The sequence below is a fragment of the Diadema setosum genome, chromosome 1 (genome assembly GCF_964275005.1).
Source record: "Diadema setosum chromosome 1, eeDiaSeto1, whole genome shotgun sequence".
Lineage (NCBI taxonomy): Eukaryota > Metazoa > Echinodermata > Echinoidea > Diadematoida > Diadematidae > Diadema > Diadema setosum.
Window position 1 is genome coordinate 31,261,893 of NC_092685.1, and position 12,317 is coordinate 31,274,209.

The following is a 12,317-nucleotide window of genomic DNA, read 5'->3' on the forward strand; positions in this document are numbered from 1 at the left end:
ATTCCCTAAATGTTAAATCCATACTGTTGGGGGATATATTGAAAGTGAAAGAATGGTTGACAGGAAAGAAATACATACAATACAATTGAAATTATCCTATTTAATGAAACTTTTAAATGAAATGAAATCATATACAAATTTAATCCAATGTATAAGAGAGAAAAAAAAAGGACATAGAAACACAGAAACTTATTTATGTTAATTGAATTTGAATGTTCAAAGTGCAAAGTTGTGTTCCTATAAATGAAAATAAATTGGTCCTTGCGACAAAATTGAACGTCTATCCAGCTGGTGCAAAATTTAATGCCAATTGTGAGTCATTAAATCGAATGAATTCTCTCTAAATTGAAAGAAATAGAATCTAAAAAGAATGACATGAAATGGAAGTTTAATACTCAAAGAATTAAAATGAACCATGAGCAATCTAGCCATCTTGCATGAGCAAGAATCAATCAGATGCAATCAGACTTTTTCATCACAAGTTGCAATAGTACAGTGTAAAATGTTTATATGTGTATCCAGTTTGGCTGGTGTGTGGGAATGAACATTAAGTCTGTTGTCAATCTGTTCACTAAGGATGACTTCTCTCTAGAGAGGAGGGTAGATGTAGGAGTACAGCTTTTCCAGGGCGCACCTCCCATGACTTGACTGACGATCCAAAGGCACCCCTGGGATGTGAGGCGGGCACATCAACCAGTCATTCCCAGCATGCTGGAACACCTTCAACTGCCCCAGTGACCTTGCTGCTCTTGGTAGGAATTGCATGCAGTTGTTGCTGACATCAAGGGTCTCCAGAGCACGCAGGCAGCCGACCTCTGGGGGCAGGGTGCGGAGAAGGTTGCCGGCGACATTCAAGAGGAGCAAGCCTCGATGGGAAGCACCACATAGAACACAGCCCGGGACGTCACGGAGCAGGTTGTCTGAAAAGTTCAGATATTTCAGTGAAGACAGCTCCCCAAGTTCCTCGACTATTGAAACCAGACGGTTTTGGGATGCATTCAGCTCAGTCAGGTCCTTCATACCGTGTATGTCGCGTGGCAGCGTCACTAGTTTGTTGAAGCTGATATCGAGAGTGGTCAGCTTTACCAGCAAGGAGCAAATCTCCCCAGGGATATCGGTCAGTGAGTTCATCGACACGTCCAGCGTCAGGAGTTGGGGCAACTGGCCAATTGCCAGGGGAACCCTCCCGGACAACTTACAGTCGCTGAGATAAAGGTGTTGGAGATTGGATAATTTGGTGACATCCCTGCAAGGAAACGGCTGGAGTTGGAGGCCATTGAGAGAGAGAATGCGAGTGTTCCGTGCTGATCTTATCTTGCAGTGCAGGATAGCCTTCAGGTTATCACAGTCCATCTCCACACACCAAAACGTGAACATTAATCACATGAAAACAGGATGTGCAACACTTGAAACTCACAAAAATAAAAGAGAAAAAAAAAATCTTGCAGTGAACGACTCATATAATCACTCATGGCTTCCCAACTGTCCTATTCCCCTGCACACGACTCTTTTTTTTTTTTTGGTCATACATTGCACTTCTGAGTTTCAGTGCATGTATTGTTTATTTTCCTTTGTGTGGTCTTATGGTACAGATGTCAAAGGTCAGACATTTTGCAAAGATGCTTTTTTCAGGTCAGTGTGAATCCTCATCCGCTCTGTCTCCATATTGATTGGTCTGGCGAATCCTTCATGATGGTACAGATGGGCCATTGAACTGGAACCTTAAAAACATCAAAGAAAGCACCGAGTTCCACAACAAATTGAACATGCATGACAAAAGTATCACTGTGATCATTTAATACATGAAAATGTGGTAACAAAGTACTAAAACAGATCAAATAATAACAATCATTTCATGTGAAATCCTTGTACATGTATCAGCTTTAAAGAGAAGATAAACCCCAAGAGCAATGTGGATTGAGTGAAAGCAGCAACATTAGTAGAACACATCAGTGAAAGTTTGAAGAAAATCGGACAATCGATGCAAAAGTTATGAATTTTTAAAGTTTTGGTGTTGGAACTGCTGGACGAGGAGACTACTAGAGGTTATGACGTATGAGTGGACAACAATACCAAGAAAATATAAAGAAAATTCTACAAAAATCCATTTTTCATGAAAATTACAAATTCCATCAACTTGATATTGACATATGTTAGGGGTAGCAATTATTCCCCCTGCTATCTGAAAGAGGTTGGTCCATTGCTCTTTCATAATTCTAGAAAAGTGAATTTTTGTCGAATTTCCTTTATATTTTCTTTGTATTGTTGTCCACTCATACGTCATATCCTCTAGTAGTCTCCTCATCCAGCGGTTTCAACACCAAAACTTTAAAAATTCATAACTTTTGCATCGATTGTCCGATTTTCCTCAAACTTTCACTGATGTGTTCTACTAATGTTGCTGCTTTCACTCAATCCACATTGATTTTTGGGTTTACCTTCCCTTTAAGAGTAACATACTTCAAATAGGCCTAATGCCAATGTAACAATAAACACATGTGCCTCAAAAGACTTGTAATGATGCCAAAAACAGACATGTATGGCAGATATTCTTACTGCAAGCATATACCCTGGTAGGCCCCATGCCTCTTTCTTCCTTCAAACAAGGTTTATATTGCACCATTCACCACAAATGTTTGATTCCAACAACTGTCCACATTTCAACAATGATATCAAGTATTATATAACACCTAGATAGATCCTTGTCATTTGACTGGTTGTTTGCTATTGGTCATTCGTCCCATTTTACTATTAGGCCTTGTATACTTCATCATTCGTGCAATTGTGGTTCCACCTACTGTGCAATCTTGGGTCCATACGATTTGCTCCATTGCATGTACGCTGAGAGCCTGGCACACTATATGTGTGTAAAACACTTGCGTTTGCAGTGTGTATATGCACTCAGTGAGCACTCTCTTGAGCTCAGATCCCGCGCATTCTCTCCTGTTTCTAAAATTCATAAAACATCAAATGACAGGGATCTATTTTAGGCATTATATAAAACATATCATAAACGTTTTTCTTTTGTGCAATGGACAGAATATTTCATTCGGTGAAAGATGAAATTACTGATTCTTTCAACAAGGCGCAGCCGTACGTGTTGAATGGATCATTTCATCTTTCACCTCATGAAATATTCTGTCCATTGCACTCTTAAACATTCATTAATTTATTTGTATACTATACTGTATGATTATCCTCCATAAAGCAGGGATGTAATTCAATGGAGCTTCTTAGGAGTCCAGGAAATTCATTCAAAATATGATGAAAGTTTCATTTTTTAATTGCAAACTGCATGGTGGCCCACATGTGATAAATGTCACTTAATTCCAATTTGTTCCAAAGATATTTTTTAAAAATCATTATGTGACTACTCTAGCTGCTACAACAGCCCTACTACTGCAACTTCCTTTACCCTCATGTCTCAAAGATGTTTCACCAAACGAGAAATTACAGCTATTAATTTAGGTCCTTTGGCATTATCGCGAAATAATCCACCACTCCATTCACCGCCATTCGTTTCGTCATAGCCGGGGTTTTCTTTCAACCTCCATAGACTGACAGACTTTGCACATAGTGGAGACGCACACACAGAATGAGAGAGGACTGACGACTGATAAGTGATATCATGATTTGGCCTGTCCTTTTTTTTTTTTCAAAGCCAGATATTTACTTACTACTAGCTAGCCAGAGTCTAAAATTTTATATAGAGATAGAAATACAGTACGTGTATATAGATACAACATAGATATCGAGTGAGTATCCCTCCCCCCCCCCAACTCTTAGCATAGACGGAAAAAAAAAAATAAAACAAAACTGTCGATCTGTCCGGAGTAGATCTTTATTGACTTTACTCTCTTTTTTTTAAATACTTTATGCAGGAGGGGATTCCGCAGTCAGATGCTGAGATGGTAGACGTAGTCTCCGCGCGGTGCGCGGCGGAACATATCCCTACCCCAACGACAGTCCATATGCCACAGTGATAGATGGGGGGGGGGGAGGGGGGGGGACAACCGTTTGTGGTTTTGCTTTTCTCGTATCAGCTGATCGAATCCGGAAGTGGCACCAAATGTAAACTGCTTTGCGTCCCCCCCCCCCACCCCCTTTCAGAATTCCTGGATCCGCCCCTGATATGCCATGATTACATAAACTAAAAGATAATTCTATTTGCATGTTTACGGTAGATATAGTCAATGATAGTACTGTACACACGTACATATATGTACTTACTTGCCTTTGGGTCTGATCTCCAACGTGAGACTCGAACTCGGCACTGCGTTGATTAATTCAGAATACACTTGTAGCGCGCATGTGTGTGTTATATGTGGTAGCGTCCGTATGCAATGTATCGGCACATGTCACCAAAGTATGTTATGATAGGCACAGCACAGGTGCATGCCAGGGACTTCCCCAGACTCCAGCGTACACAAACTTCGCGCGTCCATCTCAGTGACATTTCCGAGGAGAGTATAGCAAAATAAATTTTCGAACCCTTACGGAATACTTCTTCATCAATTTATATATGTTGAACATTATTTTTATATGTAATTTATATACATTAATTTTTAGATTAAATTGAATATATTGCGTTTACTTTTATCAAAGTGGTGATTGATGACATATTCGGTTGTGTTTTCGGCGCGTTGTGAAAGTGTAGTGCAAGACTTGAATGAACATGAGACCAGTGTAGTGTTGAGTGTGTAGTGAGGCATTGCGTGCACGTACGTGTAGGTAGGTACAATATGTAGAGGCAAATAATGTGCGTCGCTGGTCTCCATAGATATTGATCAGTTCAACCGATAAGGCGATAACTCTTGCTACCTGGCCCTATAAGCCATCACAGATTCACTTCAGACAACCAAATTCGGCAAGTTGTTGTTGATGTTCACATTCGCTTCGTCCTCGTGGATCCTGCCAGTATAAAGAAGCCCTCCTTGTCTCTAGCTAGTTACTAGTAAAGTGTAATGAGCTGTGCTAATTATTTATGGTTCATCATTAACTATACACAGCCTATGGCCATGCGCCCAGTCACAGCGTCTGGTCGGGCAAGTTCATCATCAATCCCTCACTCATTCACTCATTTAGTCATCAAAGATTTGATCAGACGATGATCCAAAGCAAGTGAGTGTAGAACAAGACTAACCTTATAAGGCTTGACATGAGCATGACAGACTGTTCCAGAGGAGAGTGTCACTGCTGCTCTGAGTGAAAGTAACTTAACTGGATCAGCACAGCATTTGAACTTGATATCTAGCTGCAGTGTACGATACACATATCTCTTCTCAACATGACAACGTTGTCACTGGCCGAGCTCCGTAAGAGCGTTTTGGACTCCATTCCAGATCAGCGTCAAGTTATGAAGCTAGCCAATACCAGTGGCATTGCTTATTATTGGATTATGTCTGTTCTAGTGTTCTACACAACGCTGTACGTGGCCATCCCAGAGGTCTGGGGAAGTGAAGAAGAAAGCTATACGAGGAAAGTTGCATCATGGATCTTTGTGTATTTTTTCTGCAGCATGATGATGAACTATGTCCTCTGCCTCATTACAAACACATTTTACGATGCAAGAACCCTGACAATGCCGAAAGCCGAGGGGGGAAAGAACTGGGGATACTGTGTTCCTTGCCAGCAGTACATGCCTCCACGAGCCCACCACTGCGTCGTCTGCTCAAAGTGTGTCCTGAAACGTGATTCGCACTGCTTCTTTGTGGGCCGATGCGCCGGGCACAGAAACCACAGTTACTTTGTTGTGTTTGTCTTCTACTGTGCCCTCACAACCCTCTTTTCATTCCTGTGCTATGCAACGTACCTTAATCATGTTATTGGGCCTTTTGTGTCATGGCAGACGCCATATTACCTCTACCCCATTGCGGTCATCAGGTGGCTTGCCGGATCCTTCCCTCTCCAACCGCTGTTCATCTTGACGATGTTCTACACGGTGCTTGTGATCGGGATTGGCTGCACCATGCTTGCCTTTCATCACTTTAATTTGATCTTGCGTGGACAGACCAGCTATGAAATGTCCAAGAGAAATGCGGAGTATGATGCTGGTGCGCAGGTCAACCTCCGTGAGGTATTTGGTCGTTACTGGTGGCTTTCATTTATTCTACCAGTCAAGTTTGGCCAGTCTGGTGATGGAATCCACTGGGGGCGAGTGAAAGACATCAAGCCATACTGATTGAGCAGAATAAACCAATGAACACTAGCAAATTACCAAAAACTCAGAAGAAGTGAAAATACGTCCACATACTAAAGAGTTTTTTGAGAGAAATGACTGATCTCCATAAAGCCTGGATGGTATTTCAACATTACATTAAGATTTACTCATTTGATTCTTGATGTACCAGAAGGCAGAACAACAACAAAGAATTATGTACTGTATTGTTTTGAATAAAGTGCAGTGGAAGAAGGGGGGGGGGGTGTTCATAGCATTTCTGGTGTATCACCTTGGAATTTAATAGGCTGACATATATTTTTTGACAATTTTGTGTTGTGTACAACTACATGTGTACAAGTGATGATACCATACATGTGCACATGCAGTGCATGATTGTGTAGTCACAAGTCTTATCCAACCACCAAAAAGTATTGTAGTTTACCACCAAAAAAAATGCTATCAAAAATTGACGATAGAATAGTACTGTTCAGAATGCTCTGTAAATCAGAACGCACTGTAAAGAGTATGCCATCACTGGAATGGGAGATTGTGAAGTTAAGAAACCTGCTTCCATATTGAGCAGATGTGACAGATTCCAGATAAGACTTTTGCTACAGAATTTAAGTCACAGAAATATATTCATGAAAAGACACCTGTTTCAATACTTTTGGGTTTAACAAAAAAAAAATTTATCCAATTTTCATGCACTTAGGACTAAAGCTGTTTACTATATTGATAACACAAATTCATTCATTTCAAGAAAAACTCTGTTGAGCAATGTCATTCAATTTCTAGACCACAAACTTCCCATTGGATTGCAATGTGCTAAAGGACAATTCACAGCTTAATGAGCATGGGAGTTGTGTCATAGTCACTCCAAATACTGTAATCAAGAGTTTTCTTAAAGTTCATGAGAATGATGAATGTACTGTTTGATAAAACATTACATATACATACATTATGTACACTATATTCAGTATACCATTCCAGTTTTTTTAATTTTGAAGTGAAAATGAAGACTCGTACCTGCTTTGCTGAATACATCATAGCTCAACTTCCCGAAATGTCAAGGGGCAAGGCTGAAGAAAATGGTTCGACTTTTCTGTTGTTTGACTGATATCATGGTATCTTGCAGATCCAGAGCTTTGTTTGCACTTGTATGCCATTTGTCTTTGCTTGTTTGCATTTAAACTGTTTCATTGATTATGATAATGTACATTTAAGTTACATGTAAGTGATGTATAGTTTGAAGATTCGTGTACATGTATAAGTTTCCAAACTCTATACAGTAGTATTTGCTTCAAGGGATAATCGTGATAAATTTCATCAAAATTGCAGACCACAACATGTACAGGTATTGTATATTTTAGTTTTTGGTGAGATATTTAATGCTGTGTACTGTTTGATCTTGCACTAATTTTATACTAATTATGTTTCATTAAATTTACATTGTAAGTGACATGCAACATTGAATGAACTTCCCGACCAGTGAATGAAAGCAGACAACACACACACAGTGTACACCCATGTTTACATGCATGTATTTTGTCTACATTAATTAGGGTAATTTAAATGTTAAGTTGTTTCCAAGGTCAAAATTATTCACATTTTACAGAAATTCAAGGTACTGGAACACTTCAGTTGATTGAGATAGGGATTGACTTTACATTCACTATTCTGAAATACATTGTACATGTGTAAGGCAATACATATTTTTGTTAGTGTTTGATTGAATTGGTGGTGGGTTGTTTGCTGTGAAGATTGGTAGAGTGTATGTTTTCATAGAACACAACAGAAATTATACACTTTTCTGTTATGCAGTAGAACTGTTTGCATTCATGGTGTCATTGCATGGAAAGTTCATTAAAGCTCGATGTACCAGTGAAATTATCTACACATTGTACATCTGTAACAGACCATGAAAATGGTATGTGTAATTTGCCTTGAAAGTTCTGACAGGGAAGTTCATTCTGTGAGAGATATTGATGTTTTAAATGTGTTTCCATGGAAATCCTAACTTGCAAGTCTGTGGGGAGATCTAGACATGAATTATGCACAATTTGCATTGTGTGTAATCAAGAAGTACACCAACCCCATCAAAACAGTGGATGAAGTGATTTGATCTTAGTTTCCATGAACTTGTGTAAGATTGCTGTCAGAATATGATTTGTATTAACTTTTTTTTTTTTTTTTTTTTTTTTTTTTTTTTTTTTTTTACTGTAAGATGACTGAAACATGCCTTCAGTCTTGAAAAACGAATTGAACATGCTGAACAATTGATATGTTACAAATAGCAGAGGATTATCTTTTTCTGGTCTCCATATACAGGAGATTCCCTTTCTATCAGAGTCCTCTGGACCAGCAGTTTTCTTTTGTTGTATCAAAATTTTGTGCAATTTAAGGGAATTTTGAACCGTAGACTTTTATGTTTTAATGTTAATAATTTTGACTCCTGAATTTTTACTTGAACAAAATTTTGTAATACTGGAGAACCTGAAATTTCCTCCTTATATCAGGGATAAAAACGTAATATGACAGGAAGAGGATCTGCAATATCACTTCGTTATATCAGGTAACTCGCTGTATCCAACCTCATTATAACAAGGTTCCATTGTAACCGTGTTCATTGTAACAGGAGTGCCCCATGTACATATCATCTGTTTGCAGATATTCTTTTGATGCCCATGTTGTCCATTGGAGGGGGAAGGTTTGCTCAAATCTTTGTGGGTCCCGTCAGGGGTCTACACATTTCAATCAGTATGCGTATAACCATGCAGTTGTCTCGTAACATGGCATGACAGTGTAAATTGTACATGTACAATTGTATTTGTATATTTTTGTAATCATACAACTTTTCATCCGATTGCATCAACCAAGGAATGTTAATGCAAGTTTTTGGAAGCACTTTTGCACCTTGTATGAAGAGAAATACGGTAATGTTTAACAACTTGGTCTTTCACTTTGTCAGTTTTTTTCATTCTTGTGTGAAATAAAAGCAGAGATTTCAATTATGTGTATCATGGTCACTGTGTTAACTCTCATGTCTCAGTGTTCAGATGAAATCTACATTGTACATGTAAGTCTAAATAATGTACACGTTATATCAAGGCATACTGTAAAAGTGGATATTTTTGCGCGAGCAATTTTTTGCGCTCGGCACCCTAAGATGAATTTCGCGTGCTTTTCATTCCACCGAATCAGGACATTTACTACATTGTACTGGAACATATTGCATGTAAAAAACATTTGCGTGCTTTTGTTTTTGCTCTACCTTATGGTTGCGTGAAATTCACGAAAATTTCCACTTTTACAGTAGATGCTGTTGATGTAATATAGTACATGTATACAGTAATACATCGTATCGACTGCTTCAAAAGGCAATTAAAACTATTGGCCCAGAGGTGATTTGTCAACAGTGTTATGCCCTAAGACAAAATCACCAAGGGGAAATAGTTTTAACCATGTCTCAAAAAGATATCACTTAATTTAAGATATTTATGCTCAATTATGGCATTGAATTGATGTTATTGTGCTACCAGCCAGAGAAATTACATATAAAGTATAATTAAACCAATGTGCAAATGTAGATACACACGCAATATATACACATATTTATGCGCATCTTGGAAAAAACCGCTAGCTGACTGCTAGAAAAATAACTAGTGACTGCACCGTTGACCAATCAGATTTGAGGATTCATCAATGAAGTACTGTATTATATATATATATATATATATATATATATATTATATATATGAGATAAAAGAAAGCTCCTCTATTACAAATTTAGTTGGTAAATCAAATGTTTTCAACAATTCAATATCTGGAACCCTTTATTTCAAACACAATATACGAGCAACACATACAGTAATTGACAGACATCTCTGAAGTTGAGTCTGGCATGACAGAAGTAAAGTCCTCAGCTTATACAGTACAGGGAAACCCAAGTTACAGTGAGGTCACTGGGATTGCCAATTTTACCACGTTACAACCAGTACATCATAAATGCACAAAAAAAAGACCAGCTAACCACAGTAAGAGAAAATTGGGAATGCCAAATTCAACTTGTCAAATGCAGTATCTCGTATTATATGCAAGTTTTCGTAATAGGGTTCCCTGTTCTGTATGTACAATGTCTGCATGCACTGGCAGAGGTCTGAGCTACATGAGGCTTTGATCTGGCCGAGGAAGAGATTTACTGATGCTACACTCACATGAATTGCATATAGTCTTGTGACTTCTATGACAAAAGAAAAAAAAATGCAACAAGCATAATAAGTACTATGTTTGTGTGTACTACACACCATTTCAACTACTGCCAAATTCCTGAATTTCACTAATACAGTGTACATAAATTGTATCTTAAAACAAGTGCGTAATATACTTTGAGCCTTGCAGTTCTACTGCTCTTGACACTACAGACACCAAGAGATACTGGTAAAGGCTTCTTTTGTCATTTCATCCTAAACTGAGTTTTATTGCAAGTGAAAATAGTGGCACATGGTAAAAGGACTATTCAGAGGTAACACTGTTAATCAGTGAAAATATAGATCATGTATGTTAAGTCAGAAAACATCTGATATGGCATCATCTTTTGAGCCCTTCTTAGTGGTAATCTTGTAAAACAATGAAAGGTCTTTTCCAAACACCGGTAAAAATTGTCTTTTAATAAGAAATGTGTTATATCCGGCCTCTTCATAACGAGATTCATTCTACAACATATGTTAAAACCTTTGGTTTCCATTTTGTCAATATGTCGGTATTTTGACTCTTTCTCGACCACAGACTTGAAAAGTTGTTCATATTGTACACAGGCAAGTGGCTAGTGGGAATGATTGACTTAAACACAATGGTGTTTCTATTGAGAAATACAGAGATAGGCATCTTGACCACTTTACAAATACTGCTTGTGTTAAACTTTCCTGTTTTGTGTTTACAAAAATTATCAATCAAACTACAACTTCTCTCGAATTTGTATAGAAAGACCAACTTCCTTGGTCTTGGAAGATACATAATTTGTCTAAATCCTCGAAATGAGTTGGCAAGAGTCCTAATTGGAAGATGTATACATACTGCCATTTCACACACAAGACTACTAAGGGGTACAGTATTACACAACCATGTCACCTTCAGTGACAATGGGGCACACATATATTTATTCTGCCCTTACATGTCACAATTTATGGGTTACTTGACAGCTAACTTACCACTACAATGGTAACAACAACAATTAAAATTCTTTCTGTATTTCTAAATCATGTTCTGTTACGGTGCATTCTGTGGACACATTAACGTACATGTAATAATATGTGTAGACTCTACTCGAGTTTCACTGGAGAGTGATGCCAACATATCACATGTCCAGGTTTGCTGGGTCAAGAGTCTTACAGGAGGCTTATGCCAGATGACCCCCTGCTTACATTCAAAGTCTATAGAGTGAATTTCAACTCTAACCATCATTTGTTTGATTCACTAATCAAGTGGCATCTTGTGTTCATATTGGCATTCTCATTCTAAAATAACTTAAAGATACATTCTGTATCTGTGTGTTGAAAAGCAAACTATATAGCAGCTTGACCTGGTTGACAGGCACTGTAGGAAACAAACAAAATTTTTAAAAAAAGAAGAAAAAAAGACACAAACAAACACAAATCATCATTACCATTACAGTAAGATGATGGTAGTCATCTTTAAGACAGAAATCATTCATGGCTTACAAAAAAAAAAAAAAATCGAGACCACAGACTTAACTAAAATATCAAAATTAGACAATTTACAATTAATAATAGGTAACAGTGTTACCATCATATGTAGCATTTATGTCAAAGAAACAACTGGATTCTCCCCTATGCATTCAATCCCTATAAAGGCACATGAACTGAAATGGTTGGATTGCAAATATATATAAACATGTACAGGTATCATGAAAAAATGTTCATATTTTCTAGCTTTTATGCCATCTTTAAATACAAAAATGCATTGAAAACAATATTGTATACTGCAAATGAAACATATTATACTCTTCTTCAGTATATTGCACTACCAGTCAGTAATTAGGTAATATTCTCATATACACACTGGTTACATTTAAACGATTTAAGCTGTCTTTATATATTCTCATAAATATATAGAATTTAGATACATCAATCAGCACCAT

The 12,317-nt window shown here is 37.8% G+C and overlaps 2 protein-coding genes across 2 annotated transcripts; one reads left to right on the forward strand and one right to left on the reverse strand.

Moving 5' to 3' along the window:
* Positions 1-272: 272 nt before the first annotated feature.
* Positions 273-4,347, reverse strand: LOC140229734 (uncharacterized). Its single transcript, XM_072309974.1, has 2 exons — positions 4,231-4,347; positions 273-1,721 (listed from the first exon to the last, which is right to left on the reverse strand). Exon 2 carries the CDS (start codon positions 1,375-1,377, stop codon positions 589-591), a length of 789 nt encoding a protein of 262 aa, XP_072166075.1. The 5' UTR covers positions 1,378-1,721; positions 4,231-4,347; the 3' UTR covers positions 273-588.
* Positions 4,348-5,027: 680 nt separating this feature from the next.
* Positions 5,028-6,190, forward strand: LOC140229743 (palmitoyltransferase ZDHHC22-like). The gene has a single exon (XM_072309980.1). The coding sequence runs from the start codon at positions 5,288-5,290 to the stop codon at positions 6,179-6,181; it is 894 nt and encodes a 297-aa protein (XP_072166081.1). The 5' UTR covers positions 5,028-5,287; the 3' UTR covers positions 6,182-6,190.
* The last annotated feature ends 6,127 nt before the right edge of the window (positions 6,191-12,317 follow it).

Bases quoted from the DNA above. Each gene is read 5' to 3' on its own strand.
- LOC140229734 (XM_072309974.1), bottom strand. From the start codon at position 1,377: ATGTTCACGTTTTGGTGTGTGGAGATGGACTGTGATAACCTGAAGGCT.
- LOC140229743 (XM_072309980.1), top strand. From the start codon at position 5,288: ATGACAACGTTGTCACTGGCCGAGCTCCGTAAGAGCGTTTTGGACTCC.